The sequence below is a fragment of the Trichomonas vaginalis genome, chromosome VI (assembly GCF_026262505.1).
Source record: "Trichomonas vaginalis G3 chromosome VI, whole genome shotgun sequence".
NCBI lineage: Eukaryota > Parabasalia > Trichomonadida > Trichomonadidae > Trichomonas > Trichomonas vaginalis.
Genome location: NC_067208.1, coordinates 19487091 through 19514154, shown reverse-complemented (window position 1 = coordinate 19514154; position 27064 = coordinate 19487091). Strand labels below are relative to the sequence as shown.

Genomic DNA, 27064 nt, shown 5'->3' with positions numbered 1-27064 from the left:
TATTCTCGCATGGACAGATAGAACATACCCACAAAAACACCATACACATAACATCTATGACGTAGATGAACTACCAGCAATGTTAGATGACAAAGCAGATAAAACATATGTTGACAATAAAATGTCAAGTGAAGTGACAAGAGCTGACAAAGAATATTCTAAAAAGACTCATACACATACCATTGCAAATATTACAAACTTACAAGAAACCTTAAACAGGAAAAGTGACGTTGGACATACACACGATTTCTTCGCAACTGTTGGTATAGAAAATATTGAAGGAACGGTTGAAGGAGCTGGTGGGGATGTATTAGATTGGAAACCTCCTAACTTTCCACAAGGTTTAACATCGGAAGAAGACATAACATCGGATAAAGACATTAGATGTAGAAATGTCTATGTCATGGAGGATGAAAACAAAGTTAAATTCACTGCTCAAGATTTATATGATAAAAAAGCTGACAAAACAGAGCTTCAAACGTTAAAGACAGAAATACTTCAAACACTATATCCTATAGGTTCTATTTACACGTCAATGAACTCTACCAGACCAGAAGTAGTACTTGGTTTTGGAACTTGGACTCAAATAGTCGACAGGTTTTTGTATTGTGCAAACTCTTCAAAGGAAACAGGTGGAAGTAAAACGATTTCAGGTGAAAACTTACCTGCACACAGTCACTACATAGATTTAAGTACATCTCAAGCAGGTTGGCATAAGCATAGATTTTGGGATTGGTCAGCAATGAAAAAAGGTAAAGGATATGATGTTAAAGACAACGTTCAGTTTGCTATAAATTGTTTCTGGGGTAGCACACAGGGAGAAGGAAACCATACACATCGCGTTTCAGGGTATACGCAAACAACGGGACAAAGTAAAGACTACATGCCACCTTACATGACAGTTTACGCATGGTATAGAAATGCTTAGTCGTCATTTTCAACTTCTTTAGCATATTCGTCAGGAGTTGTCTTATATTTGTTAGGAACTGTCTTTGAAAGTATACCACCTTGAACCTTAACAAGTTTGAAACGAGGTCTGACAATAGTAGTTTTATCTTCTGCTTGCAGTCTGTACATTTTGCCATGTTTGCCTAAAACTTCATAATATTCTCTTGTATACTTTCTTCTATTTTTACGAACACGAACGTGAGTACCTGTCGAGTTCCCATTGTTGTCATAGTCAATAGTATTTTCATATGGGTCGCGTTTAGGTATTTCTATTTTTACTTTGTCACCTTTCTGAAGTTTGAAGCCTGGCATTCTTTCTTGTTTGTCTCTTTTGACTAAACTATTAAATATATAGTCTTTCTCTAAGTCAGGGTTGTTTTTCATTTCTTCGGGGGAGTGGTTTCCCAAACCTTTTTGTTTACGGCTATTGTAAATATTTAAAACTTGTCTCATCTTTGCCATGGAGAAGTGTCTATACTTGTCGTCATATGACATTTCATCTACCTCACCACCTTGTGGTTGGTTTAAGTCTCTTAAGATTTTTATACAACTGTCAATGACACCAAGAGCAGAATGGTTTTGGTCGACAATGAAATATTGGTTTACATTTTTTGAACGCAGATAGTTTTTAATATCGTCTGATTTGAAAGAACTTTCACAGTCAGATGTCAGTTTTGTTGGATGGTATTTGTCAACGAATATTGTCAAAGCAGTTTTCACATCTAAAATATTTTTGGACTGTAATGGTATGGCTTCACAGTATCTTGTGTTTTGACCAACAAATATTAGCCAGTATGGAGGTCCATCTTCTCTATACCTCGGAATGTTTTCCAAGATATCCATAAACCAAGCATTTGGTGTTGAACTAAAGATTTTTACCATGAGTGCTTTCTTTGTTGCCTTAGAAACATACGGGTCCTTGTTTGAATTCGTCATTTTTAACCCATAAGAAATGGGTTTATTTGGCGCAATAGCAGGAGTCGCATCTAGATTTTTGCCCGCAGTGGGAACACTAGCCAGAGGTGCATTTGGAATTGGAAGGAAGATTTTGAGTACATTAGGTATACTGAAAGAGAAAGCACAACCTATTATACAAACTGTACAGAAAGGTTGGGATGTAGCACGAGATGCAGCAAATCTTATTCCAAATCCTGAAACAAGAGGAAAAGTTCAAGGATGGATGGACAATGTAGGAAGAGAAGCAGGAAACTACTATAACAAAGCAAATGACTACTATAACCAAGCAGGGCACTACATGGACCAAGGTGAAAGATTCTTTAACAGAGGATATAACCATGCACAACAGTGGGTAAACAACAACCAACCGCAACCGCCTCAAACGTGGGGAATGTAAAGTTTTTTACTGAGATGAAATGAACAATACAGCTTTGAGACAAATGGGTTCAAGATGGATTTGTCGACTTCCAGCAGTTACACCACCACGTGTTTGTCAAGTTCTTCCTATACCTCAGGAAGTTTTAGACCGACTTAAAAAACAACAACAACCAGTTGAAAACAAACCAAACTAAAATTTTTTACTGAGATGAAATGACCGAAGAAGTTGAAACGGTAGATTTGACACCACAAACAAAAAGTTCAGAACCATTGTCAAAACCTGTCAAAGAACTTACAGATGAAGAAAAAAATTCAATAATAGAAAGTGCCAGGTCTGGAAATACAAACCCTAACTACAAAGTCACTTTTCATAGAAATGGAACGGCTAGTATCTCAAAAAAGAAACAAACTCTCACAAATAAAATATTGAAGTCTGAAGGAGTTTATGAGACAACAGATGGAAAAGTTTACTTCACTGACCAACAGTTCATTATAGAACATCTCATTGACTTAGAGTCGAAATATTCTAAACTTTACAACAAACACAAAAAGTTGAAAGGAAAACAAAAACAAATGGCATATGATATTTATGAAGATGTTGACGACACAACCATACCAGCAAGTGAGGTAAGGTCAGATGAACCGAAAAGTGACGAAAAACCGATAGAAGAAGAGAAACCAAAAACTGAAGATAAACCAAAACCAAAGTTTAGTTTCAATACTAAAAGTCAACCTTCATTAGCTGGTATGGGTTGGCGTCAAAGACTTCTGGTAGCAGGAGGTTATGTTAAGTAAAGAAAAAAATATTTTTTTATTTTTATAAAAATGCCCCCATATAGAATGGACAGAAGGTCTGCTAGAATAAAAGCAGAGTTAGAAAGATATGGTTGGAGAGTTTCAAAGAATTTTAAATATAGGAAGGGAAGACCCATAAAAGTCTATGACAAACTGGCTGGTCTTCGCTACGAAATGGACCTAGAAACAGCGCGCGCCAACTATCCAAACAGACTGGAGAGGTTAGAAGAAGAACGTCTTATGGACATGCCTTTCAATGTTACTGAGCCTCAAGTTGAAGGACACGACGGCTTTGCCAGATTCTACTGGAAACATGACGAACAATTGCATCCTTTGAGAAGGAAAAAAGGAAAAGGTGAAGACGCACATGCTCCCATGGAAAGAACAAGATATGCATATGAGAAGTATCGTGAAGTTAGAAGTCAAATTACATCTGGTCGAACCTTTACAGTAAACTTTGACGAAGGAAAGAACAAAGAAGGCTTCATGGGTGTACTTGCTGCCATTCAAGACGGAAATAAGAAAGGATACAATCTCAGACTAACCGTAACAGATTTAGATGGTCATATTTACTATGCACATGGCAATGTCACAACAGCCGCACAACTTCTTGACGCTTTCAAGACTACAAAGAGAGAACAAATGGTTGACTCCGACTCAGACATTTTGAATGCAATTGAAGGAATTGTAAGTGTCAAGTTCGAATGGTACCAACATAACCCTCAAGCAGTCAGACAACATGTTTGTTAGATGAGAAATATGAAATAAAACATTGCATACCATTTTAAAACATTTTTTAAAACAGTATATTTTTACATATATTAAATGTTTCAGGTTGAAAAACAAAGAACAAAAGTAGCAGATACAAAACCGTTAGACTATATCTTTACAAACGCTGGTAGGACTATATCAGATGAAGAAATTTCATCTGGCTCCTACCGCTTTGACTATCCAATTCGTTGGCTTCAAAGTCCTTCAGATGCAAAGGCAATAGGATTTAGAAGAGTTTTGTTTTCAAAAAGAACTAACGCGTTTATGTTTGCAGTATATTTTCACGGTCAGTATAGAGGTTCTGATGGTCTAATAGACAGATTTGACGAAATGAGAATCTTTACAGTTCGTTCAGACGAAAGTCTTGAGAAGACTCTAAATGACTTTCAAACTCAAATAAACAAATACTACTGGGAATTTCAAGAAAAATACGATTCTTTACTAAATGGAACATACTATCTGAAACTAGAATATGACAAGATGAACTCCACAGTTTCATTTCAAAGGATTGAAAATAACCCTCCAAGAGATACACAGTTTTTATTTTGGGAAGTAGACAAACGTTCTTGGGCACAATTTCTTCGGTTACTAAACCAGAACGAACCATTACCACCTGACGGTCCGTTCTGGTTTATACGCCCACCAACAGATTTGACAGTTTATAGAAACGTGTTTGACCCTCAAAATGTCATGTGTCATGCAAGTTTCAGTTCAAGCAACAATAGTTTTCTTTGTATTGGTAAGGACTTTTATGACTTTGCTTCTAAATTCTACGAACCACCTAGTAACAGTTTCTCTGACTTTCAAGTTTGGTTCACAACAAATGGTGTGCAACATATTGTTCCATTGTACTACGACTTTTATCTCGAATTGTCTTTCATATATAACTACGGAGAAGTGCTGAAAAAGTATTGAAAAATATATTTTAGGGTAGAAGGGTATATCTACCCCGTTTTCTACCCTCTTTTCTACCCTCGTAGAAAACACACAAAACTCTTGAATTTTGTTGCTGAATTCAATAAAAATATATTTTAGGGTAGAAGGGTATATCTACCCCGTTTTCTACCCTCTTTTCTACCATCGTAGAAAACACACAAAACTCTTGAATTTTGTTGCTGAATTCAATAAAAAAATATTTTTTATTTTTATTGTAAGAACATGTTAGCAACAACAGCACCAAACTCGTTAGTCATGAACCCAACTTCAATGTTAGTAGAGATGAAAAGCTTCATTCCTTCTTCATAACTTTCGAAACAGAAATCCAGAAGATAAAGCAGGAACTTCTCCAAGGAGATTTAGACTGTAGTGCAAAAGATGAAACAAATGAACAGTATCTTTATGAAATGCAAGATATTATAGACCATTTGCCTAAACTACCTGAAATACAACAACAAAAACTCACTATTCCAGAATTCGATGAAATTGAAGTCAGACTGACTGACTCAGTAGAAATAAAGAAGTTCATACGAAAGGTAAACTATGAGTTTCTTGGATTTCATTGCAACCACAAAGTCATTGACATATATAAATCTGAAGAATTTAAGACCTACGACAACTTTGTTTCGTTAGTTGCTGAGTGTGTCTTGCAGATAAGAGATAAAGATAGAAGAGGTAAGGTATGGAACCAACAGATAAAACCAGCAGCCTTTGAGTTAAAGAAGACCATCTACGCCTTACTTGTTTTAGCAGGACAAATTTCAGAATATAACGCAAAAATGAACTCACAATGTTCAAAATGTAAAGCAGCAACAAGGAAATATAACTACTCCGTCAAAGAGATAGAAAGAATGAGAAAAGACCATACTGACTTAAAGAAAGAAGTAGAGAAACCAGCAGAAGATAAAATGGACATGTTGACATTTCTGAACAAAAACTATCCAACTGCTAACGATTTCCTTCTTTCAGATGTCAAGAAGAAATATAAAGAAACCTTCGGCATAGTTAAAATTTTTGATATCCTTCGTGAAGAAATAGAAGCTACAAAACTGTTTAAAGTCATGAACCATCACAACATATACCATGTAAAACGCTTATAAAATAACTGGGGTAGAAAAGAGGGTAGAAAACGGGGTAGATATACCCTTCTACCCTAAAAATATTTTTATTGAATTCTGAGTAAAATTCTGAGTAAAATATATTTTAGGGCTTGTGTCAAACCGTTGAGTTTTCACAAAATTTAAAAAATAACGTTTACCATGTGAAACGTTTATAAAATAACTGGGTAGAAAAGAGGGTAGAAAACGGGGTAGATATACCCTTCTACCCTAAAATATATTTTTGCTGAAAAAAATGACCAAATTTCATGAATTTCCTTAAGATAGAAAAAATAAAATAAAGTTAGTTTTATTTTTTTTTATTTTTTTATTTTGTATGTAAAGACAGGAAATGTCAAACACTGAGTTTGAAACAGTTAAAAAGATAGACAATGAGACCAAAGTGGTTAGAATAGGTGATTTAAACGTAAGATACTCAAAGAAATACAACAAATATTCTTTGTCAGACATTATATCTCCATCTGGAAAGAAAACATCCCACGACTGGGTTAGAATTGCTTCTACTCAGAAAATTTTGACAAGAAATCCTGAGCTTATGATATCGGTAAGATTCTATGGAACTACAGCATATCTTATAGACAAAAGTCTTATACCAATAGTTTTGTTATGGATTGACCCAGTTGTTGGATATAATTTCATAACATATGGTTCATTCGATACGGAACGTTGCAGTGAAGGCTTACTTTACATCGTTCAGAAACCGAAGGACTTCAATACAAAGAGATATAAGATAGGAAGAACATATAATATAACTCAAAGATATGACAGTACAGTCAATAGAGTTAAGGTTGCGTTTGTGAATGATATGAGAGCTGCTGAAACAGAACTACTTGAAAAGTTTGAGAAAATGTATGGTGCTCCCACGAAAGGTAAAGAAACGTTTGAAGTAGATGAGATCGACAAAGCTATAAAATTATTTGACGAAGTTGCTGAAAAATACATGTAAAGCGTTTATTTTTGGTCTTTTGTGAAAGTCAGAAAATAACGCTAATTTTATTTTTTTTTTATTTTTTTATCCGGAATATAAAGACAGATATGTCAACATCAGAGAACACAACAACTGCTATCGTTCATGAAGCTATAGATGAAGAATACGAGTGGGTTCAGTATAACAAACAGTTACGTCTCATTCGTTCGGTCAAAGATGACATGTACCAAATGCAAAGTATTTTGAATACTCTTCGTTCTACAAAGCAAGCATATCATTGGTTTGAAAACCAACAGACAAAAGAACTTTTAGAAGAATTTCCTCATATGTTTGCGTCCCTCGGAAAACCGAGGAACGAGATTCCGTACGAAAATCGTAAAAATTTGCCAAATGGTTTGAAAGGATATTATGTACATAGACTTCTTGTAAATGCTGTTGCAATGTGGGCTTCACCTCGTTACGCTTGTTATATTTTCATGATGTTAGATGAAATTCATAGACAAGAACGTGAAGAGCTAGAGAACAAGCTTGAAGCAAAAGACAAAAACATTCAGAAAAGAATACCACGTTCGGTACCAAAAGGAAAGGAAAAGAACTATAAGTATATGATTTACACTGAAGAGATGGAAAATGAAGAAGACAGAGATATGGTTATGTTGCATTTAGTCAGAAGAAACAACAAAAGCTTTTACGACCTTGCTAAGATTTACAAATCTGACAGAAATTGGTTCTATCGCGAAAACTTACCGATTTCAATGACTCCAAATGAAGATGTTAAACAAATAGTTCAAGATACGTTACCTCAAACACACTATGATATGAAAGGTTGTACAATTCTTACCTTCAAAGAAGATTTGCCATTGTTAAAGGAAAAAATAACAGAGTATTTTGACAACTTCAAACAAGTAGAGTAGATGAACCATTTATTTTTACGCTTGACACCAAAGATGGCTCAGGTAGCTCTATAAGGTAAATTGTCTTGTCAAATCCTTCTGGCATTCCGAGTCCTTCCTTCCGACATTCCGAGTCCTTCCTTCCGACATTCCAAGTCCTTCCTTCCGACATTCCAAGTCCTTCCATCCAACTGGAAAAAAATTTCCTGACAACTGGAAAAATTTTTCCAGTTGTTCGTCCGTAAACCATTCAAATTTTCGAAAATTGAGAACTTTTTGGTCGAACGACAGAAAAAATTTTCCTTCCGACAGGAAAAAAATTTCTTGACAACAGGAAAATATTTTCCCGACAACTGGAAAAGTTCTTCCTTCCGACAGGACACAAACGAATGTCCGACGTACCACCAACCGAGTCCATTCCAAAGCCAGAAGAACCGACAGCCCCAGCACCACAACAGACTAAGACTAAAACTCTTTATTTTTCAAGCTTGACTTTTTACAATTTGAACTTTGTTTGCGTAGATATGAATTCTGAAAGAAGTATGAGGGTCTTGTATGACTTTGTACTTCTCCCATAGTTCATGTCTGTCAAACTTACCTGCCATGGACTCTTTCATAAGTTCCATGAAATCGTCTTCGGACAATCCAGGGAAAAGTATGATATCAGTAAGTATTCTTTTAACATCCTTACTTAAACTCTTTGCTGTCTGTACACAAATGACAACTGAGATGTTAAAGTGTCTGAGCTTCTTAAGAATTCGACACATGTCTTGTTCTCTGTTCTTAACAAAGGATGAGAGGCGAAATCATCTAAGATAAGAAGACATCTATGAGGTACGTTTTCCAATCGTAAGATTGCAATTTCTTCGAAATGTATTCTATCTCTTTCTGTTTGTTCTGAAGTGTTTCTTCTCTAATATTCTCTGCATTTCCTCATTTGGGTCTTTAAACTTCGAATTGACATACTCATTTATAGCATTGTACTTCAAAACTCTTCTTTGGTACTTCTTTATCCAATCCAACAACTCAGAGTCTTTTATACATACTAACTTAAGACTTTTTTATAATATCTTTGAACGAATTGACGGTTTGGTCAAATTGACCCGAAGTACTACAAATGACAACTAATCATAAATGGGTTCTTCTCATCTAGTTCTTGTTGTTGTGCAGCCATTTTAAGATAAGTGAAAGTCTTACCGACCCAGGTGGTGCGATTAGACCTGTTATACCTTCTGAGCAAATAAGAACTTGTCATGTATGGGTTTTATCTGAGCATTTTCTAAACTTCCTCTTGTTCTTGTTTAAAACATTTTCAAATTTCTTGTCAATGTCAGCAAACTTTTTTTCTAACATATTTTTAGAAAAATTAAAATTTTTATCTTTTTGAAAATGTCTAGCGATTTCGCTATCTATATTCGAGACAAGCTTTTTTGACAGCAAAACATCTGTCGACCATAAAATCTTACATAGTGTAAACAAGAAAGGTGAATTTGTTCTAAAGTTCTGTTTCTGGGAATATGACAAAACCATAAAACATTAGCAGAGAAGTCTTTAAGTTTGTCAATGACAGACTTGTTGACAGAGATGACGCCGATTGGAAAGATGAAGTCCAACAAAAGTTCTTAGAATGCAAAGAAGACACATGCGCTGTTCTTGAAGATGAAATAGGAAACAGAATAGAAGAGCTATTAAAGGACAAAGAACTTTTACAGAAATATGGTTCTGAGAAGTTTGACATAACTCCACCAGAGAGAAGAGAAGAAGAGAGAAGAAAGAAAAGAAAGTAGAAGAAGAGAAGAAAGAGCCAGAGCCAGAGCCAGAGAAAAAGAAATTTGACATGTAAAAATAAAATTTTATTTTTAGAACATTTCTGGGTCAATGTCAATGTTCTCTTCCTCTTTAGGAGCAAACACTGGCTTAGACTCTAAAATCTTTTTACCCAATTTACCTTGAACTTCTACAACTTTAGACTCATAATATTCATAGTCGTCTGCTTTCTTTGGTTCATAAGGTATAACAAGTTTGTATGCTTTGCCTTCTTTAAGGTTTTGAAAACCTTCTGTCAAAATTTTCTTTGACTGCTAACAAACCTTCTATGTCTAAGTCTTAAATTTCGCACCATTTTTAGTCACAATAGCAAACTTAACTGGTTCGATGTTCCAAACTTTGTCAAATGTAGACTTTTCAAAATGGTAGAAGTAAACATTCAAATATGTGAATGGAGCTAACTTATCTTTGACTTCTGTCATGTACTTGTTGACTGAATATATTTCGTCATCTTTTCTATCGGATAAAAAAATATTTTTTTTTAAAAAACGTTTTAAAAATGGTATGCCATATAGCTTCTTGAATTTGTTAAGAAATAGTCTAACGTATTTTCCATCTGTATCTCTAGCGTATACATAAGCATAGTCTGCCTTAGTAAAACATACTTGTAATTTTCTATAGTTTACGCCGGTATAAAAGTAGAAGAGTCCTGTTCTTCGCTGTAGTAGTAAAACTCAAACGTATGCTTGCCATAGTCTGTAATTTCAATTGCTTCATCTTCTAGTTCGTCGACAAATTCGAATACTATATCTCCAAATTTGCTTTTGTTCTTATTGTTTTCAGAACAGTGACCCAACGTAAGTTTTTCAAGTCTATTGTCGTTTCTTATACGGTTTATATGGTCTACAAAAGGTAAATTGTTAGGATTCAGTATAAAATGAGTTGCAATGACAACATGTTTAAGATAGTGTTTTCCACCCATCTTCATATCAGCATATCCGTCATTTCGCTCCCATTCGCTTAAAACTCTTTTTGTCTTTTTGTTTCTGACTTCAAATGACTCACAACAGTGAATTTCATATTTCTCATCTAACAAACAAGTTTTCCAACAGTCTTTTCCAACAAACTCAGCGTACATTTCAAATAAAATAAAAAAATATTTTTTTAAAATTTACTCAGAAAAATTTTTCTTTGTATATACGCCGTTCTGAACATCTAAAAGACTTTTGACATTTGCCAAGAATGTACGTTTAGAAGCTGCCATATAACCATACTCTTGACAATACTGTTTATACGAGTCGTACAATGACCTTTCATCTAAACACTCAAAGTTAGTCTCATCTATAAACAGTTCATATACACTCTTGTTTGCTTCTAACAATGTTTGTCTTTCTTCGGTATGTGGAATTTGTCTTGGATTGAACTTTGAAATATCTAATGTCATGAAATATGAGAACAAGTGGTTGTAAAAGTTAGGTGTCAAAGTTTCTGCTAAGTCGTCAAAATATTCTGTATCTTGCATATGAGCTTCTGACGTTCTGACAACTACATATCTTCTGTCAGAACTTTCTAACTTCATCGGAACGGCGTTGTTTGAAACCATGATGAAATTTGCAACATTTTCACAAACTCTTTGGTCTTTATATTTTCTTTCAACAACTCCAACTTTGTCTGTTATAAGACTCTTCAAAGCATCTGAGTTTAAAACCTTTGTTGTATCTATACTTTGAAGTTCGTTACATACTATAAGTTTCATATTCTCTATTGAAGAGTTAAATTTACCGCAGATGTTTTCTAAGTTTGTCATATTAGGGTTCGAATAGCCCTCTAACAGTTTGCATAAGATATCTGTAAAGAAAGTGTTCTTACCAGTTCCTTGTTTTCCAATTATAATGAGAGCAGTTTCATTTTTAGCACTTGGATATTGTAAGATGTTTGCAAACCAACATAAGATATACTCATAGACTCTTTCGTTTCCATTGCATATAATTTCTTTGACATGGTCTAACCAAGCTTCTATAACATTTTCTTTCCATTCTACTTGTTCGTATTTATATCCAGTGAAGATAGAATAGAAGTTTGGAGATGGTGTATAGAACTTTATACCTCGAACTGAAAAATCTTCTAACTTTGACAATAAGATATCCCAAGCATCTAACATCTTCATGCCAACTTGTACAACTTTTATTTTCTTAAGTTTCTGTCTACATTCTTGTTCTGAAACTATGGTTGCTCTTGGTTTGTTAAAGACAACATCCCATTCTTTCATAACATAACATTCTGGGGCAGAGTCGACATAAATGACTAAACGTTTCAAATTCTCGACTGCTTTGTTATAGTCTCTAAATGGACACATATTTCTGAACGCTTGGAAGTCATAAAAATCTGAAACGTCTATTCTGTACATTTTTATAAAAATAAAAAAAAATATTTTTTTTATTCTTGACTTTGTTGTTCCATTTGTTGCATTTGTTATTCTTGAGCTATTTGTTGTTCTTGAGCTATTTGTTGTTGAAGTTGTTCTTGTAATACAATACTTTCACCAGTTGCATCTTCCAATTCGAAACTTTCTGCCGTCATTGACAAATACATAGGACATAAAAGTTTTACAGGAACAAAGTTTGCGTCGACTAATGTCAACGTTATGTTTGCTAAAGTGTTTGAGTTTACTAAGGTTGAAAACTCTGCATTCGAATGAACAATAGGCAAACCAGCAGAGAATGTGTTGTTTATACGCATGAGTATCTTTTGGTCATAGTAGTTTCTGTCGACATTCGAATAGCACTTTGAACCTAAGTTTGAAACAATATATAAAATAGGTGTACTTAAAGTCAATGGTAGATAGACCTTGTATGACACCTTTTCCTGTTATAGGAAATTGTTGGTAGTAAAAACCAGATATAAGTTTTGTATTATAGCTCATATCGTTTATACTAAACTCAGTCGGACATCCAAACATAATGAAACCTGCTCTAGTTGCAGCACATGTTACATCCGTCCTTAAAGTATTAAATAAGTCAACAAAACCTGTTGGTGGTATATCTGAGTAAGTATCTTCAAAGAAGTATTTTTTACCATTCACAACAACAAAGTCTTCTGGTGTCAAAAGAGCAAAACAGGCTTTAGTCGTCATCGTGTTTAAGGTCAGTTTACAATATCGTCCTTGAGGACTTTGTAAGTTTGTTGTTATAGAATTATATGACTCAGGGTTTTAGTCGTAATAGTATAAACCACTATGTCTTCTGCCATTTTTACTTAGCAAGTAAATTTTAATGAAATGTTGTGGTCGTCAAATATTTTTATGACGTCTGGGAAACTATATTTTAAGTTCAACGTTTCACCTCCTTTCATAACGTATATCTTGTCAATGACATTGTATGAAACACCACAGCAAGCAATGTCGGGTTCTATTTCTTTGATGTTTATATCGTCTGCCTCTGTCAAAAGTTTCAATAGTTCTTTCAAAATTTCATGAGGTGCGATGACATATGAGTTCACTTTTACAGGGTTGTCTCAACCAAGTTTAACATTATACCCAAAGCCTGACAAATCTTCTCCTGAGTTTTAAGTTTGTCTTTAAGTTGTTGGTAGTCGTTTCGAATATCTGCAACAGAACTTAAGTCTCTGCTAACTTCAGGGTATGTTGGTTGTTCTTTTACAGGAACTATTGTTATACCATCTTCGTCTTCGTATGGTTTCCCCACTTCAACATCTCTTTCTTTGACATTGACAACAACACTTTGACTGTTTGTTTGAGTTGGTGAATTTAACTTCACATCTGCCACGCCATTAAACCTTTTGAAACACTTACGCTTCTATTTTCGGAAATGACATTTTACTTAGAATAAAAAGATGGACGTATTTGAGTATCTCTTCGAATTGAAGCAAAACAAAGTTTACACACACAAACAATACAAGTTCATTGACAGAATAGTTCTTTATACAAACAATGGAAAATGTTATAGAATAGCAGTCTTTGCTGAACCAAAATATTTTCATAAAGCAAAGAAAGTTGGTATAACCGAGATGGTGAAAGTTCTTGAAGCAGACAAAAATATAACAACAAAACTGACCGATATTTCTAAAGGTAAGTTTATAATACAATATTATATCAAAACTGGCGTACTGTCAATATTTGACGGAGAGAAGTCAGTTCAAGAACAACTTACTGACCTGCTGCCAAAATCTGCTCGATGGAAGCTGTCGTTATGCCAATCTGAGGAGCCCCAGCAGGTTTCATCGAACGAATTTTCAAAAGAGCATCTTCCGTGAAAAGTGCTATTGGTTTTGTAAACTTCTTTGCTTTCAATTCATCTGGACCGTCTCTGTCACCAGTATATTGTATTTGAACTGTACCAACAGTTGAAATACCACCATAAAGTCTTCTGAGTCAGCAAATGGAATGCCAAGCCAAAAGTTTGAACGGTCTCCATTTGTATATTGAGTTTTTTTGACCTCCTGTATGAGTCCATACTTTCACATATGGCATAATAGAACTTTGCATTTCAGGGTTAATGGTTGTTGTGAAGTTGTTGTTAAAGTTCATAGCATCTAATGTCAAGTTGTATGACCTCATATCCTCAACTGTAGAATATTCTTCTCTTGGATAGTATTTGCCATCTATGTTTATATGGTATTTAATACCAGGGTTGTAGAAGCAAGAATAGTCATTTATAGTTCGTCTGAACAGTACAAACATAGTATCTGCATGTTTCATTGCAGTTGTTAAAGCAATATCTGTTCTTGCACCTGGGTCAGCACTTTGGTTTCCAACTTCACCTGCAAAGTCTTTGACAGATATTTGGTGTATAGGGAACATAAGTGGAACTGCAATATATTTGGCAGCTAAAGCATTTGAAATATCTGGGTCCAACATATAGACTGCAAGTCTGCTTTCTATTCTCTTGCATTCAAACTTTTCGCATGTGAACTTAACTGGTCCCAAGCATCTCCAGCAGCATTGAAATAATAGTTTACTTCAGTGTTGAGGTTTGAGAAACCAAAGTCTAAGTCAACTTTGTTTTTGCAAAAGTCGGCGAATGACATTTTATTTGTTCCCACTACTTCTGTAAGAGTGAATGGGTCTTGTGTTGGTGCAATGACTAAGTTATTTTTGCTTGGAGTAAGTTCGATAGAAATTTTTCCTGCCCAGTTTGGCAAGTATCTTAAAAACCTGAAGATGAGGAAAGATGACAAAGGAACTCTAAGTTTCAGTTTTACTTTGGTTACTGCTGCTGCAGTTTGTCCAGAAAGGTCAACATAAACTCCTGGAACGTTAGGGTCAAGTCTTCTTATTTTCTCAATAGTTGCATACTGGTCTGTTTGTTCTCTAGCTTGTGGTTGTACTGAGTTTCTCAAAGCGAACCATTCATAGTTTGCCCATGTTACTGTTTGAACTAAGTCAGAGTTAGAATATATCTTATATCCCATGAAAACTTCTGGAGCATATTGGTATCCGACATAGAAAATTCCATTGCAACCTTTCTTGTCAGACAACTTGGCAGAAGGTTTTATTTCAATGTCTTGTTCCACGTATAAGAATGAGTTGTCAATAGAAATAATATGAAACCTGTCGCAAGCAATATCTACTGTTGTTGAAGAACCTTCTCCAAACTCACCTACATTTCCATAAGAAACAGCAGTTGTATATTCGTAAGTTCCAGGAAACTATTTCTGACCTTCTAATGGCATTGTCGCATTCGTTATACCATTCGGAACATTTCCATTCATAGCATCCAAAACTGTTGGCGTTATATTCTGAGCGGCGTACATTTCATATGAGTAAAAATATAGAATAGTTGGATTTATATGTCATAATAGAACCCACGTGGACCAAGCTTTACTTTCTTCCTGACTGAGTTTTTAACTCTTCTTTTTCCTTCATTGCCCTCTGCTTGAAGTTGTTGCATCTTTGCATTATGTTCATCTAGTATGTTGCAAATTTCCCATGTCCTTTTTGCCTTTTGGCTCTGGTCGCCCATCTCAGGTAACCTATATCCTAGAAAGAGTTTGTCATAGTCTGTATTTGAGTCTTCGCGTATTGTTTGCATGACTCTTTCCTGAGTTTCTGGTTCAAGCTCTTCAAACAGAGCTTGTCCATATGGAATAAGCTCGTTTCCAAATATATGTTTTTGTAGCCATTCTGGTTTTCTTTCCATGTTACCAATAATATCTTTTGTGAATGGGAAAGCTTTTACCCAATCTTTCAGTCTTGCGTCGTTTATTTCTGTAGTTGGTTTTATTTTGTCAAGGAACATGTTTTTCAATACTAACATTTCATTTGGTACTGTCCATTTGAGTTTTCTTAAATATTCATCCCTTCTCAGTTCATCGTATGCAAAGTAAGTTTTTATGACATTTTGTAAACTTTCGTTTGCAAGGTCATGTACAATAGGTTCTCTTCCTTCTCTCTCCCTAACTCTCTTTCTAAACTCTTCACCAAATATACCATCTCTATGGTTCTGTGTAGTTCTTTGAGATAAATGTTCTAGAACGTCAGGTGTTATATTTCCATCAGCCATGTTCATTTCATACTGGTCCAAAATATCTGCATGTTTCATATCTTTCAATGGCATTAAAGCCGCGCTTAAAATACCAGCTATATCTTGTTCACCATTGACTTCCATTGCGTCTACAACTTCTTGGAATTGTGGTTGTAAGTTTATGAACCACCTATCTGGATTAGCTTTATGACCCCATCTCATTGTAGTTCCATCGTCTGCAGAAACAAAAGTAGGTTTGTTTCCATCTTGGTTAGGTTCTGAATGAACTTTAAACAATGTTTCATTTCTATATGTTTTCTTGAAATTTAACCTTTTATTTTCACCGAGTTCATCCGAAGATTGAACGTTAAATGCTCGTAAGTAAAAAGGGTTGTTGTATTTGTGTACATTTTTTTTCAGTTCTTCCATTCTATGCTGGATATTTTCATCTGAATGTTGGAGTCTTTTGTATGTCGGCAAACATTTTTCGATATTCTTCTACTATGTCAGCCGAATTTTTTTTTGACTCTTGGAAAGATTCCATATTCACCTCATGCTCTTGTTGAGGGTCAAGATTTTCGGCTGTTCCAAATCTTCATCTAGTTCTGTGAAGTTAGTTTCCAAAGGAAGGACTTGTTCGTTTCCTTCAGGCTCTTCTAGCTGTTGTTGCTGAACTATTTCTTCCATGTCTGGTTGTATCTGAACTTCTTCCTGTGGAGTTTCTTGTACCTCATCTGCTGGCATTTCATATATTCCGAGACCATTTTTAACAATTTCCCTATCTACGTCATCCGCATTCATAAGCTTTTGTTCTTTCGTTCCGTCTCTATTTTTTACGCGTTTCATGACGAAAGTTGAATTGTCATTTAGCTCTGACATCAAATATCTCGGAGTAAATTCATCCATGTCATTTGGATGATATGCTATTAAATCATATCCCTTAGCGAGCTTGTATTTTCCAGGTTTGAGATTATATCCGTTTTGGTGCTGAGCCATAAAGCTAAATAGGTTCGGGTCAGTATTTCCTTCCTTGAACTTTCTAATAGCTTCTTTATATCTGTCACTAAAGTCAACAGTATCTGGGAAACCACACTCTTCTTTAAGCATTTTTAAGAATTCTTGGTTTCCTTGTTCTCTACTTCTTTTATGTCCTTGCTCTGTTTGTGGTTGTTGTGGTGCAGTGTTTTGAACTGTTGGTTGTGGTGCAGTGTTTTGAACTGTTGGTTGTGGTGCAGTGTTTTGAACTGTTGGTTGTTGTGTTGGTTGTTGTGTTGGTTTTGGTGCATGCCTGTGTCTGTGTCCATGTGACGATGTAAATGTTTTAGGTAGTCCTGGTGCAGGTGCTTCTCTTGGAGGGTTTGGTGGTATATAAGTTCCACCAGCTGGCACATATGTTCCATCTGCAGCGTAATGTCCTACCTGACTTTTCGTTTTTAAGAAAGCATTTACTAGGTCTGTTTTGGTCTGTTGTAACTCTTTTTCTTGACTTTTCACAACAGTTGCTCTAACGGCGTCATAGGCACTTTGAACTGCCTGTCTCGTTGCTGCATCTGTTATTTTCGTCATATTTTGTGCTACTTCTCTTAACTCGTTGTCGAAACCTTCAGACTTCAGTTTCTTTCCAGATGAGAAGTCGTTCACTTGTTTCACCTTACTATGAAGAGCTTCGAAGGCGTTCTTAAAGTCAGCATTTGTTAAAGCTTCATTTGAACTATCTTCATCCGCTTGTATTTTTGTCCTTATTGACCCTATAAGCTGGGCTGCTTTAGCGTTGGCTTGGGCATCTAACCAGTCATTGTTAGCTTTTATATATTCTGCGCTTTTCATTGCCTTTTGCATGGCTGCGTCGTTATTTTTACTTTCTTGTGCTAAGTTTTCATACTGTACGGTTTGGTTTTGCAACTGTAAAAGTTTTTCTGCCTTTACATTTGCTTCAACTTCTTTTTTATACTCATCGCTATCCATATATGTCTTCAGGGCTTTTTGTTTTATCTCTTCATCTTTCAGTACTTTATATCGAGTAGTATGGTTTTTCAAATTTACAACATCTTGTTCCATTTTTGCTACTTCTGCTGCTTTTTCTGACACTTTTTTCGCATATTCCTCTGTACTTAGTTCTTTCAGTTGTTCTTCTTTCTTCTTTTTCTCTACGTTTAACTCATTGAGTTTCTTTGTGTGTCTGTCATATTCTAGTTTCTTTTCGTTTTCACTTATTTGCTTCTGTATGTCTATGTTTGACTTTTTGACATCTGTTATTTGATTTTTGAGTGAACTCAAATTCATTTGACTTTGAGGGTTATAGGCTGTTCCGTCTGCAGCTCCACCATAGCCTGCCATTTTCGCTAAAAGTGCCGCTCTTAAACCTCCACTCTGTGCACCAACAACTCGGTTTAAAAGCATAGGATTGCTTGACATTTGTTGCAACATAGTGGGGTCATTCAGCATTTGTTGTTGCAACTGTTGTTGTGGTGTCAGTTTTACTATTGGATGTTTCAATGCTCTCTTCCTCTTACGTATATTCTTACGTAGCTTACGTGGCATTTTAAGTGAAGTTAAAAAGCGGTTTTTGACAGATGTTTTGTTGTGACTTCTTCGTAAAGACTTTGTTGAGACTTCTTCGTAAATGAGTGTAAATGACCCAAAAATATATTTTAGGGTAGAAGGGTATATCTACCCCGTTTTCTACCCTCATTTCTACCCTCTTGAATTTTCATGAATTTCTTCGTAAAGACTTTGTTAAGACTTCTTCGTAAAGACTTTGTCAAGATTTCTTCGTAAAGACTTTGTTGAGACTTCTTCGTAAAGACTTTGTTGAGATTTCATCGTAAAGACTTTGTTAAGATTTCTTCGTAAATGACCCTAGTAGTATATTTTTGGTGTAAATTTCATGAAAATTCAAGAGGGTAGAAAAGAGGGTAGAAAACGGGGTAGATATACCCTTCTACCCTAAAATATATTTTTGGTGTAAATTTCATGAAAATTCAAGAGGGTAGAAAAGAGGGTAGAAAACGGGGTAGATATACCCTTCTACCCTAAAATATATTTTTGGGTCATTTACACTCATGAACTTTCTTGTCTATGTTTTGTTAAGATTTCTTCGTAAAGACTTTGTTGAGATTTCTTCGTAAAGACTTTGTCAGACTTCATCGTAAAGACTTTGTCAAGACTTCTTCATAAAGACTTTGTCAGACTTTTCATAAAGACTTTGTCAAGACTTCTTCATAAAGACTTTGTCAAGACTTCTTCGTAAAGATTTTGTCAAGACTTCTTCGTAAAGACTTGTCAAGACTTCTTCGTAAAGACTTTGTCAAGACTTCTTCGTAAATGTTTGTTAAGACTTCTTCGTAAATGTTTTGTTAAGACTTCTTCGTAAAGACTTTGTCAAGACTTCTTCGTAAAGACTTTGTTGAGATTTCTTCGTAAATGTTTTGTCAAGACTTCATCGTAAAGACTTTGTCAAGACTTCTTCGTAAATGTTTTGTTAAGACTTCTTCGTAAATGTTTTGTTAAGACTTCTTCGTAAAGACTTTGTCAAGACTTCTTCGTAAAGACTTTGTTGAGATTTCTTCGTAAATGTTTTGTCAAGACTTCATCGTAAAGACTTTGTCAAGACTTCTTCATAAAGACTTTGTCAAGACTTCTTCATAAGACTGTCAAGACTTCTTCATAAAGACTTTGTCAAGACTTCTTCGTAAAGACTTTGTCAGACTTCTTCGTAAAGACTTTGTCAAGACTTCTTCGTAAATGTTTTGTTAAGACTTCTTCGTAAATGTTTTGTTAAGACTTCTTCGTAAAGACTTTGTCAAGACTTCTTCGTAAAGACTTTGTTGAGATTTCTTCGTAAATGTTTTGTCAAGACTTCATTTATACTAAACATCTTCGGGGCTAGAGGGCACGAAGTGCCTGGAAGCCCCACTACCTTTTTTTTTTTTTTTTTTTTTTTTTTTAATATGTGTGCAAAATTATTATCTTTTGGAAATGATGCAGAGCAAAATAATAATACGGGCAAAAAACAGTGAATGATCTTAAAACATAGATTCATTTAATATTATTGGAAAATTGTTTACTGACACAATCTAAAATAATGCAATAAGTTATGAAATATCGGTATATATAAATGTATTTTTTACAAAGTTTAGAATTTATACAAATTTATTACTATATCAATATGTTACATCGCCATGGAATTGTATTAATAATATCCATGAGTCTGATTAGACCGAAAAATTAAATTATGGATCAAAGGATCGTTTAAATGAAAAGATTTTAGGATTTCTTGAATTAACTTTAAAAATATAATATGAATGTTAATAAAATGGGATTAACTTGTGCTCAATAATTTGACGCAATCTGAAATTCGAATTTAAGATAGATTTAAAAAGAAAAAAAGTTAATGGATACAATGGTGACTTCAAAATGAAGCATAAAAAATTTCAAGCAATTAACTAAATTGAATTTAATCAGAATCATGCCAAGTATTGCAAGATAAACTATATTTAACTTTACAAAACAATAGCTTCAGAAATATCTGTTTCAATTTAAGTGCTTTACAATTTGCTCACAAAGAAAAATTCAATTAATAAGTTTTTTATATATTTGAATCAATATAATATTCGTTTATATTTATTCTATGCTGTAAAATTCTGTAATTGATTTCAAATGTTTACATTTACTATTAATAATACTCCATCGATTAATATCAAAAATTGCAGCAATCAAATATTCTAAATCAATTCTTCATTTGAATTGACCAACAAAAAAATCTAATCGTATCTATCAATAAGCGGTAAAAAAGAATTAATATTTTCCTATTTATGAGTTTTAATGACACTGAAAAAAAAATTCTTTGAATGATGAAACCTCTCACCCCAACTATGCGTAGGACTCGAAGCCAAAGTTCAACTGCCTATTTTTCAACACTAAGTGAAGGTAAAAGTCATCTTCCTGCTCTTGAAGTAAGTCCCTTTAGAAGGAAGAGTTGTAATAAAGTAATTTCGTGTCCCAAAGTTTACAATATAGGACAAAAGAGGCATTTCCCAGATGATGTTACTCCAGTTATCCTTAATCTTTGCTTTCCTTATCATATTATCCGTGAAGAATATGCATTTCCTACTTTACCGAAGCTTCCATCAATCAACGAATCAAACTTCGCCAAGATCTTTGTAGACAAAATAAATATATGCAGCAAACTATGTGACTACATGATCTAAGATTTCGAAAAAAATGCTAAAATTATTAAGCTCCACACTCTTAGGGAGTTCGCAGAATTTTCGATGAACCATATTTGCAACATGAAATATGTTGTTGATCTATTTGAAATGGTTTCAACAAACATATTTAGAAAAATACCACCTTATCCAGCTCTTTATGAAAATATTTCCACGGATTTTTCCGCAACGGACTTATCATGGGAACATATCAAGCTTTGCTATTTGATATTGATTAGAATTTTACCTCAAATTCCAACAATTGACTCTATTTTCATTAACAGAATTGTTTCACGTCTTTACACTCCGCTTACAGTTGAGCAAGATCAAATTACATCATTTCTATCTGTTTGTATTACAGAATTCGCTTATACAAGAAAATTTATCAGAAGCGAATTACTTAAAACTCTTGTTGAGTATTACGATCTTCATAGATATCCATTTTCAATTGCTCCAGCCCTTACTCTTATCGCCAGGCACTTTTCCGAATTGAAAATCACTTCCCAAGACTTTTTAGTTTACATTGCTCCACTTTTATCAGCGCCTCACCTCAAGTTCTTCTCAAACCAGTTCCAGAAAGTCGCCAGCGTTGTTTTGTCGAATAATCAAAATTCTGGTTTCCAAATTTTCGACAAAATTGTGAAATTCTGGCCGAAAACTAACATTGAGAAGCAAGCGTGTGCAGTCCGCATCATTATTGACATTTGTGAGCTTCTTCCTCCCGATCAATTCAAACAGACCGTTTCGAAGCTCTCTCAGATCTTTAATGATGCTGTTTCGAGTCCGAACTCCGATGTTGCTGAGCAATGCCTGATTATTTGGGATAGACAGAAGCTTTTGTCGAATATCCAGTCAGATAACTACTCTTTGATACCGTTGATCATTAATTCGTTGATCAACACTTACTACACTCACTGGTCTGCATCAGTTCAGAACAGCGCCTCTGCCGCTTTGAAGATTTTGAGCGAATTCTGTCCGAAAGTCGTCAGAAACTGCATGATGCAGCAGACGAAGATAAGTGTTGATGCAAATGAGTATTACCACTCTTCCTGGATAAAAATTGCGAAAAAAGCTGGTGAACACGACATGAACATGGATATCTTCTCAAAACTCGAAAATATCAATAACGCTTTCCCACCTGAGACAATTATGTTCAGAAGAAACTTTTCTTTTAGTCCTGAGCACTAGAGATTATTTTATTTTTCTTTTCATGTTTTATATTTTGTTTGTATTTGTTTATAAACATGATCTGTTGAATTTTTAAACTTATCAAATGATGTTTTTTCTTAAGAAATGTTATATAATTTAAATTATAATGTTATAATAAATATTTTTTTGTCTTTTCAACACAAAATAATTTTAGTTCTGATGAATTAAATTTTAAGGGTGCACCCGTATGTACGTTTATTTGAGAGGAGGAGGATTACCCTCTCAATTTTGAGGGATTCGTTAGTTTATAGGGTTGTTAAAAATATCAAAAATTAGCGTTTTGAAGACACCATGGTGTCTTATAATTTTCCCTTCCTTATTGGCGTGTAGAAATCAATGCGCCAATAGATTGAAGAAGAAGAATTGTTTTTCTCTTAATGAACTTTAATCCTTTTGATATAAGAATATTAAAAACATTAATATAATTTCGATTTCGGAAATTAAATTTCCAAATTTTTTGTCGATTTCGGAAATAACAGGATCCCGCATCCAACACGCAACAACAAAACACAAAACACACTTTTTGGTTCTTTCATTGTTTTAATCGTAATTTATGTAATACATGATTTGGATAAATTTTACAAAAATAGAACCTATATTATATTCTTTTCAAAGATTCTTGCAAATCAAAAAAAATAATTGTATTTTAAAAAACGATCAAATTATCCTTTCATTATTTTAAACTTAAATTAGTTTTTATGATTGACTAAAGCAATCATATTTATTCATCATTAAATAAACAAAAAAATAATATTTGAGAGTTATTTCAAAAAAAACGCATTGAATTTATTAATTTGTCTCAATTTCAGTATTATAAATTTTTATAATTTCAATATTTGAAATACACTTTTTAATATTTCAATATTTGATATTTCAATGTTTTTAAGTGGTCTCAAATTGAGCTTCTCAAATATAAGTTGGCCTATTCAAATAATAAATTAAATAATATTTAAAATAATAAATAAAAGTAAGGGTTTCGTTTTGCTAAAATTGTCACTTTTATAGCATATTTGTTTTTGGATGTTTTGCGAAACCAAAAAAAAAAACTATGATATACAATGTGTGTGTAAAAAAAATCTTTATTTACTAGTTAAAAAATCATTTGGTATTGATCAAGTTATTTTTTCTGGATAAGATATTATATGGATAATTGGATAGAAAATACAATTATATAATCTTGTACCTGGTTTAATTAAGCTAATTGTCATCAGAAACTTGTAATTTTTATGAATTTCAGATTTTCTTTTCATTACTGCTTTTCTTAATAGGTCAAGTTCTTATTTACGTTATAAAGTATGATATTTACAAATATCAAGTTATCGTGTTTTTTGAGAAATTATGAGAAACAAACAAAAATGAAAAAGATAGGAATAGCAATGAATAGTGATGTGGGTATAGAAAATGTAAGAGATATGAATGCAAAGCAATCAGTATTTAGGACATTGACCATAGATTCGAAAAAAAATGCTGCATATTGAGCGAAAAATGATTATATTATAAGGCTGTCATTTAAAGCATAATGAAACTATTCCCTTTTCATTTTAATCGAATAAGATAGTAAAGATTTTTGAATTAGCTAGAAACTGATGAGATGTTTTCACAAATCAGATTTTTAATCTCTATAATGCATAATTCACTCAATATCTCAATTTTGATATTGCGAGATATTTTTGCTATCGGTTTCGCACTTTTGACACAATAGCAAGAGGGTTCTATAAGCATTATTATCAACGTAGAATCTGAATATCATATCAGAAAATGTCGCAAATCTGACATTTACCCGACAAAATAGCAAAAATAATTGAATACTTTTCGCAAAAACTTTAAAAATCGATAAAAATGAAATATAGATATTAAAGAGACTTTTTATATAATATTCATAAAGATTTTCCAAAAATATGATACCGCAAAATAAAAAAGTGACGTCTTGAGTGGAGTCAAAGGTCGAAATTGCTAGCTAAATGTTTTTTTAGCGAAATTGCGTATTGTACGTTTTTTTCGCAAAACGAAACCCTTAATAAAAGTGATTGAGGTCATAGCAAAACGGCTGTTTCAGTCATTAATTCTTAAAAATAAAAAGGGTAAAAACTAAATACAATGGGTAAAATTCAATAGTGTCTGTGCTATCGTTCAATTTGAAGGTGTCTTTTGAAACCGCAAGACACATTGAATTTTTGAATAGTGTATTATGGTTTGACAGACACCAATGAAAAAAATAAAATGATATTTATTTTAAATATATAAGATCCTTATATAAAATATAAATATTTTATCGTTTTATTTTCTTGTTTTAGAAATGTTTTTTATTGAAAAATCAATAAAACTAACTCCAAAATAAAATTTTTGATTTAAAGACACTATGATGACACCAGGCAAATCTTCCAAGACACCTATCGTCGGGAATCTAACAACCCTATTAGTTTATTTTCTCGATGAATATGCAATAAAATTTGATTTTTACCTTATCAATATACTTCATATAATATACACATGTTCGTGTAAAAACTTTTTCCCAAAATCCTCAGGAATTAAGGGATTTTTGAATTTTGAGAATTTTTTTCGAATTTTTTCGAAAAAAAAATATTTCAGAACAGCCTTAACGGCTAAGATTTAGGAACAATGTTAAGTATCAAAAAGAAAGGAGGTCTGATATAGACAACATATATCGTTGAAGGTTGAAAAAATCTCTAATATTTGAGCCCAAAATTTCAAATTTTAATTTTTTGAAAAAAGAGGCCACCCGTATGTACGTTTATTTGAGAGGAGGAGGATTATATTTTTGAAAGGGTGAAACATTATGAATATGTTAATTATATAATAATATGTATTATTAAAAAAAAAAAAAAAAAAAAAAAAAAAAAAGGTAGTGGGGCCTCCAGGCACTTCGTGCCCTCTAGCCCCGAAGATGTTAGTATAAAATGAGTTTAGTATAAAATGAGGTTTTTTTGTAAGGGGGGCCTTCCAGGCACTTCGTGCCTTCTAGCCCCTAAAATTTTTGTAGAGAACTCAAAATAGTATAACTATAAACCGGACAAGTAAGGGTCTATCGTCGCTACAGAAAAGTTACGTGTGTTCCAAGGAAGTATACTTTGAGAAGCCTTTTCTCCATTTTAAAACAAGATAGGACGGTTATTTTACAAAACTGACAAGAACTTAACCGAGTAGTTTTCATGTTTTGTCACTTTTCAGGAAAAAACATTTTTATTATATATATAAAATGAATTTTACAAAACCACCACTACCCTTCTTTGGAAATAAGAGTAGATGTAAAGATATTCTATTGAGAGAACTTAAGAAACTACCGAATGGTCTAACATTTGTAGATTTGTTCGGTGGAAGTTTCTATATATCTCATCTGTGCCATACCGTATTCCCAAACTCAAAGATTATATGCAATGACTTCGACAACTATATGAACCGTCTCAAACATATACCAGACACTAACAAAATATTGAAAGAGTTAAAAGAAAAGATACCTATAGGTAAGATGGAACGTATACCATTAGATAAGAAAAATATTGTAAGAGAGGTTTTGAAAAAAGCAGAATATATAGACTGGGATAGTATATCTGCTAGACTATTATATAGTGGTTCTATAAGAGTTCATGACATTGAAACACTTATGTCAAAAGTTTTATATCTTAACTATAAAAATGTTTTCAAAGAGAACATAGAAAAATATACTGAGGGTATAGAGTTTGTGAGATGTCATTGGACAGAGTTGTATGAAAAATATAAAGACAAGGAAAATGTTTTCTTTATAGTGGACCCGCCGTTCTATAACACATGGGATTTTCAATACCAAGTAGACTGGACTTTGAGAGACTCTTTAGAAACTTTAGACGTTTTACATAACCATCCATGCTTTTACTTTACATCCGATAAAAGTGGTTTGGAAACCGTTATGAGATGGTTAGGGGACATACATGACTATGAGTTTAGATATGACAAGATAGAATATGAGAGAGGTCCTATAAACCGGAGAAAGTGTCACAACAAAGAAATTTTATTGGTAAGTAAATGTGGTTTGAAATAGGACTACTTGTTTTAGGTTTTTTCCATTGTGTCATTTACTTATTTGACGTGGCAGAAAGATATAGAGAATATGAAGATGAACCAATACCTGCAAATGTTCAGTATATGTACTCGTAAGAGATATTTTTATCTAATATTAAATGGACGCACAGAACTTAGCGAATGCACAGCAACCTGGACAACCAAACCCAGAGAATATTCCAAATGAAGTTAGAATACAAACTGCAATGGCAAACTATGGTCAAGTGCCAACAGATGTACAAATGCAAACTGCCATGTCAAATGACGCTGCGTTAGGTTTGCCACCATGGTATGCAAATATGAGATGGAAAGAGTTTTATACAAACCCTGAAGTGGGATATAAACAACTCTATGCAGATGACGCGAACACAGGAGTTGACCCGGAATATGTTTTCTACCAGAGGAGAAATAGAATGTATGAGCTCCAGTTAAAAAATGCAATGGAACTCAACAGGAAACGTAAGAGACTAGGCGGACATTAGATTTTTACATATAGTAAAATGGGTTTCTTTGGAAGAATAGGAAACTTCTTTCGAAATGTTGGAAGAGGTATATGGAATGGAATAAAATCTGTCGGAAGAGGAATTTGGAACGGTGTCAAAAATATTGGTAAAAGAGT

The 27064-nt window shown here is 33.7% G+C and overlaps 14 protein-coding genes and 2 pseudogenes across 16 annotated transcripts, besides 1 other annotated feature; 9 read left to right on the top strand and 7 right to left on the bottom strand.

The window, feature by feature from the left end:
- Positions 1–15208: part of a mobile genetic element that runs on past the window's edge.
- On the top strand, positions 2322–2477 carry TVAGG3_0894030 (uncharacterized protein; the record flags this gene model as incomplete). Its single annotated transcript, XM_051250981.1, has 1 exon — positions 2322–2477. The coding sequence occupies one exon, from the start codon at positions 2322–2324 to the stop codon at positions 2475–2477; it is 156 nt and encodes a 51-aa protein (XP_051086456.1).
- TVAGG3_0894020 (phage tail repeat-like family) lies at positions 2497–3078 on the top strand (the record flags this gene model as incomplete). Its single annotated transcript, XM_051250980.1, has 1 exon — positions 2497–3078. One exon carries the CDS (start codon positions 2497–2499, stop codon positions 3076–3078), a length of 582 nt encoding a protein of 193 aa, XP_051086455.1.
- Positions 3124–3828, top strand: TVAGG3_0894010 (uncharacterized protein; the record flags this gene model as incomplete). Its single annotated transcript, XM_051250979.1, has 1 exon — positions 3124–3828. The coding sequence occupies one exon, from the start codon at positions 3124–3126 to the stop codon at positions 3826–3828; it is 705 nt and encodes a 234-aa protein (XP_051086454.1).
- Positions 3904–4341, top strand: TVAGG3_0894000 (uncharacterized protein; the record flags this gene model as incomplete). The annotated part of the gene is made up of 1 exon (XM_051250978.1): positions 3904–4341. A coding segment is annotated over one exon (438 nt), but the record flags the coding sequence as incomplete, so codon positions are not given.
- Positions 5421–5737, top strand: TVAGG3_0893990 (organellar and viral DNA polymerase type B; the record flags this gene model as incomplete). Its single annotated transcript, XM_051250977.1, has 1 exon — positions 5421–5737. A coding segment is annotated over one exon (317 nt), but the record flags the coding sequence as incomplete, so codon positions are not given.
- On the top strand, positions 6939–7745 carry TVAGG3_0893980 (KilA, N-terminal/APSES-type HTH, DNA-binding family; the record flags this gene model as incomplete). The annotated part of the gene is made up of 1 exon (XM_051250976.1): positions 6939–7745. One exon carries the CDS (start codon positions 6939–6941, stop codon positions 7743–7745), a length of 807 nt encoding a protein of 268 aa, XP_051086451.1.
- On the top strand, positions 8114–8302 carry TVAGG3_0893970 (uncharacterized protein; the record flags this gene model as incomplete). The annotated part of the gene is made up of 1 exon (XM_051250975.1): positions 8114–8302. The coding sequence occupies one exon, from the start codon at positions 8114–8116 to the stop codon at positions 8300–8302; it is 189 nt and encodes a 62-aa protein (XP_051086450.1).
- Positions 9584–10002, bottom strand: TVAGG3_0893960 (annotated as a pseudogene). The gene has a single exon. A coding segment is annotated over exon 1 (419 nt).
- On the bottom strand, positions 10663–11298 carry TVAGG3_0893950 (Poxvirus D5 protein-like family; the record flags this gene model as incomplete). The annotated part of the gene is made up of 1 exon (XM_051250974.1): positions 10663–11298. The coding sequence occupies one exon, from the start codon at positions 11296–11298 to the stop codon at positions 10663–10665; it is 636 nt and encodes a 211-aa protein (XP_051086449.1).
- Positions 11371–11898, bottom strand: TVAGG3_0893940 (uncharacterized protein; the record flags this gene model as incomplete). Its single annotated transcript, XM_051250973.1, has 1 exon — positions 11371–11898. A coding segment is annotated over one exon (528 nt), but the record flags the coding sequence as incomplete, so codon positions are not given.
- TVAGG3_0893930 lies at positions 11964–12740 on the bottom strand (annotated as a pseudogene). Its single transcript has one exon. A coding segment is annotated over exon 1 (777 nt).
- An 87-nt stretch (positions 15209–15295) lies between the features above and the next one.
- Positions 15296–16117, bottom strand: TVAGG3_0893910 (protein of unknown function, DUF4106 family; the record flags this gene model as incomplete). Its single annotated transcript, XM_051250972.1, has 1 exon — positions 15296–16117. One exon carries the CDS (start codon positions 16115–16117, stop codon positions 15296–15298), a length of 822 nt encoding a protein of 273 aa, XP_051086447.1.
- A 965-nt stretch (positions 16118–17082) lies between these two features.
- TVAGG3_0893900 (protein of unknown function, DUF4106 family) lies at positions 17083–17277 on the bottom strand (the record flags this gene model as incomplete). Its single annotated transcript, XM_051250971.1, has 1 exon — positions 17083–17277. The coding sequence occupies one exon, from the start codon at positions 17275–17277 to the stop codon at positions 17083–17085; it is 195 nt and encodes a 64-aa protein (XP_051086446.1).
- Positions 17278–17685: 408 nt separating this feature from the next.
- On the bottom strand, positions 17686–18514 carry TVAGG3_0893890 (protein of unknown function, DUF4106 family; the record flags this gene model as incomplete). The annotated part of the gene is made up of 1 exon (XM_051250970.1): positions 17686–18514. A coding segment is annotated over one exon (829 nt), but the record flags the coding sequence as incomplete, so codon positions are not given.
- A 2309-nt stretch (positions 18515–20823) lies between these two features.
- Positions 20824–21183, top strand: TVAGG3_0893880 (uncharacterized protein; the record flags this gene model as incomplete). The annotated part of the gene is made up of 1 exon (XM_001297795.1): positions 20824–21183. The coding sequence occupies one exon, from the start codon at positions 20824–20826 to the stop codon at positions 21181–21183; it is 360 nt and encodes a 119-aa protein (XP_001297796.1).
- Positions 21184–21246: 63 nt separating this feature from the next.
- TVAGG3_0893870 (protein phosphatase regulator protein) lies at positions 21247–22368 on the top strand (the record flags this gene model as incomplete). The annotated part of the gene is made up of 1 exon (XM_001297794.1): positions 21247–22368. One exon carries the CDS (start codon positions 21247–21249, stop codon positions 22366–22368), a length of 1122 nt encoding a protein of 373 aa, XP_001297795.1.
- Between the last annotated feature and the right edge of the window lie 4696 nt (positions 22369–27064).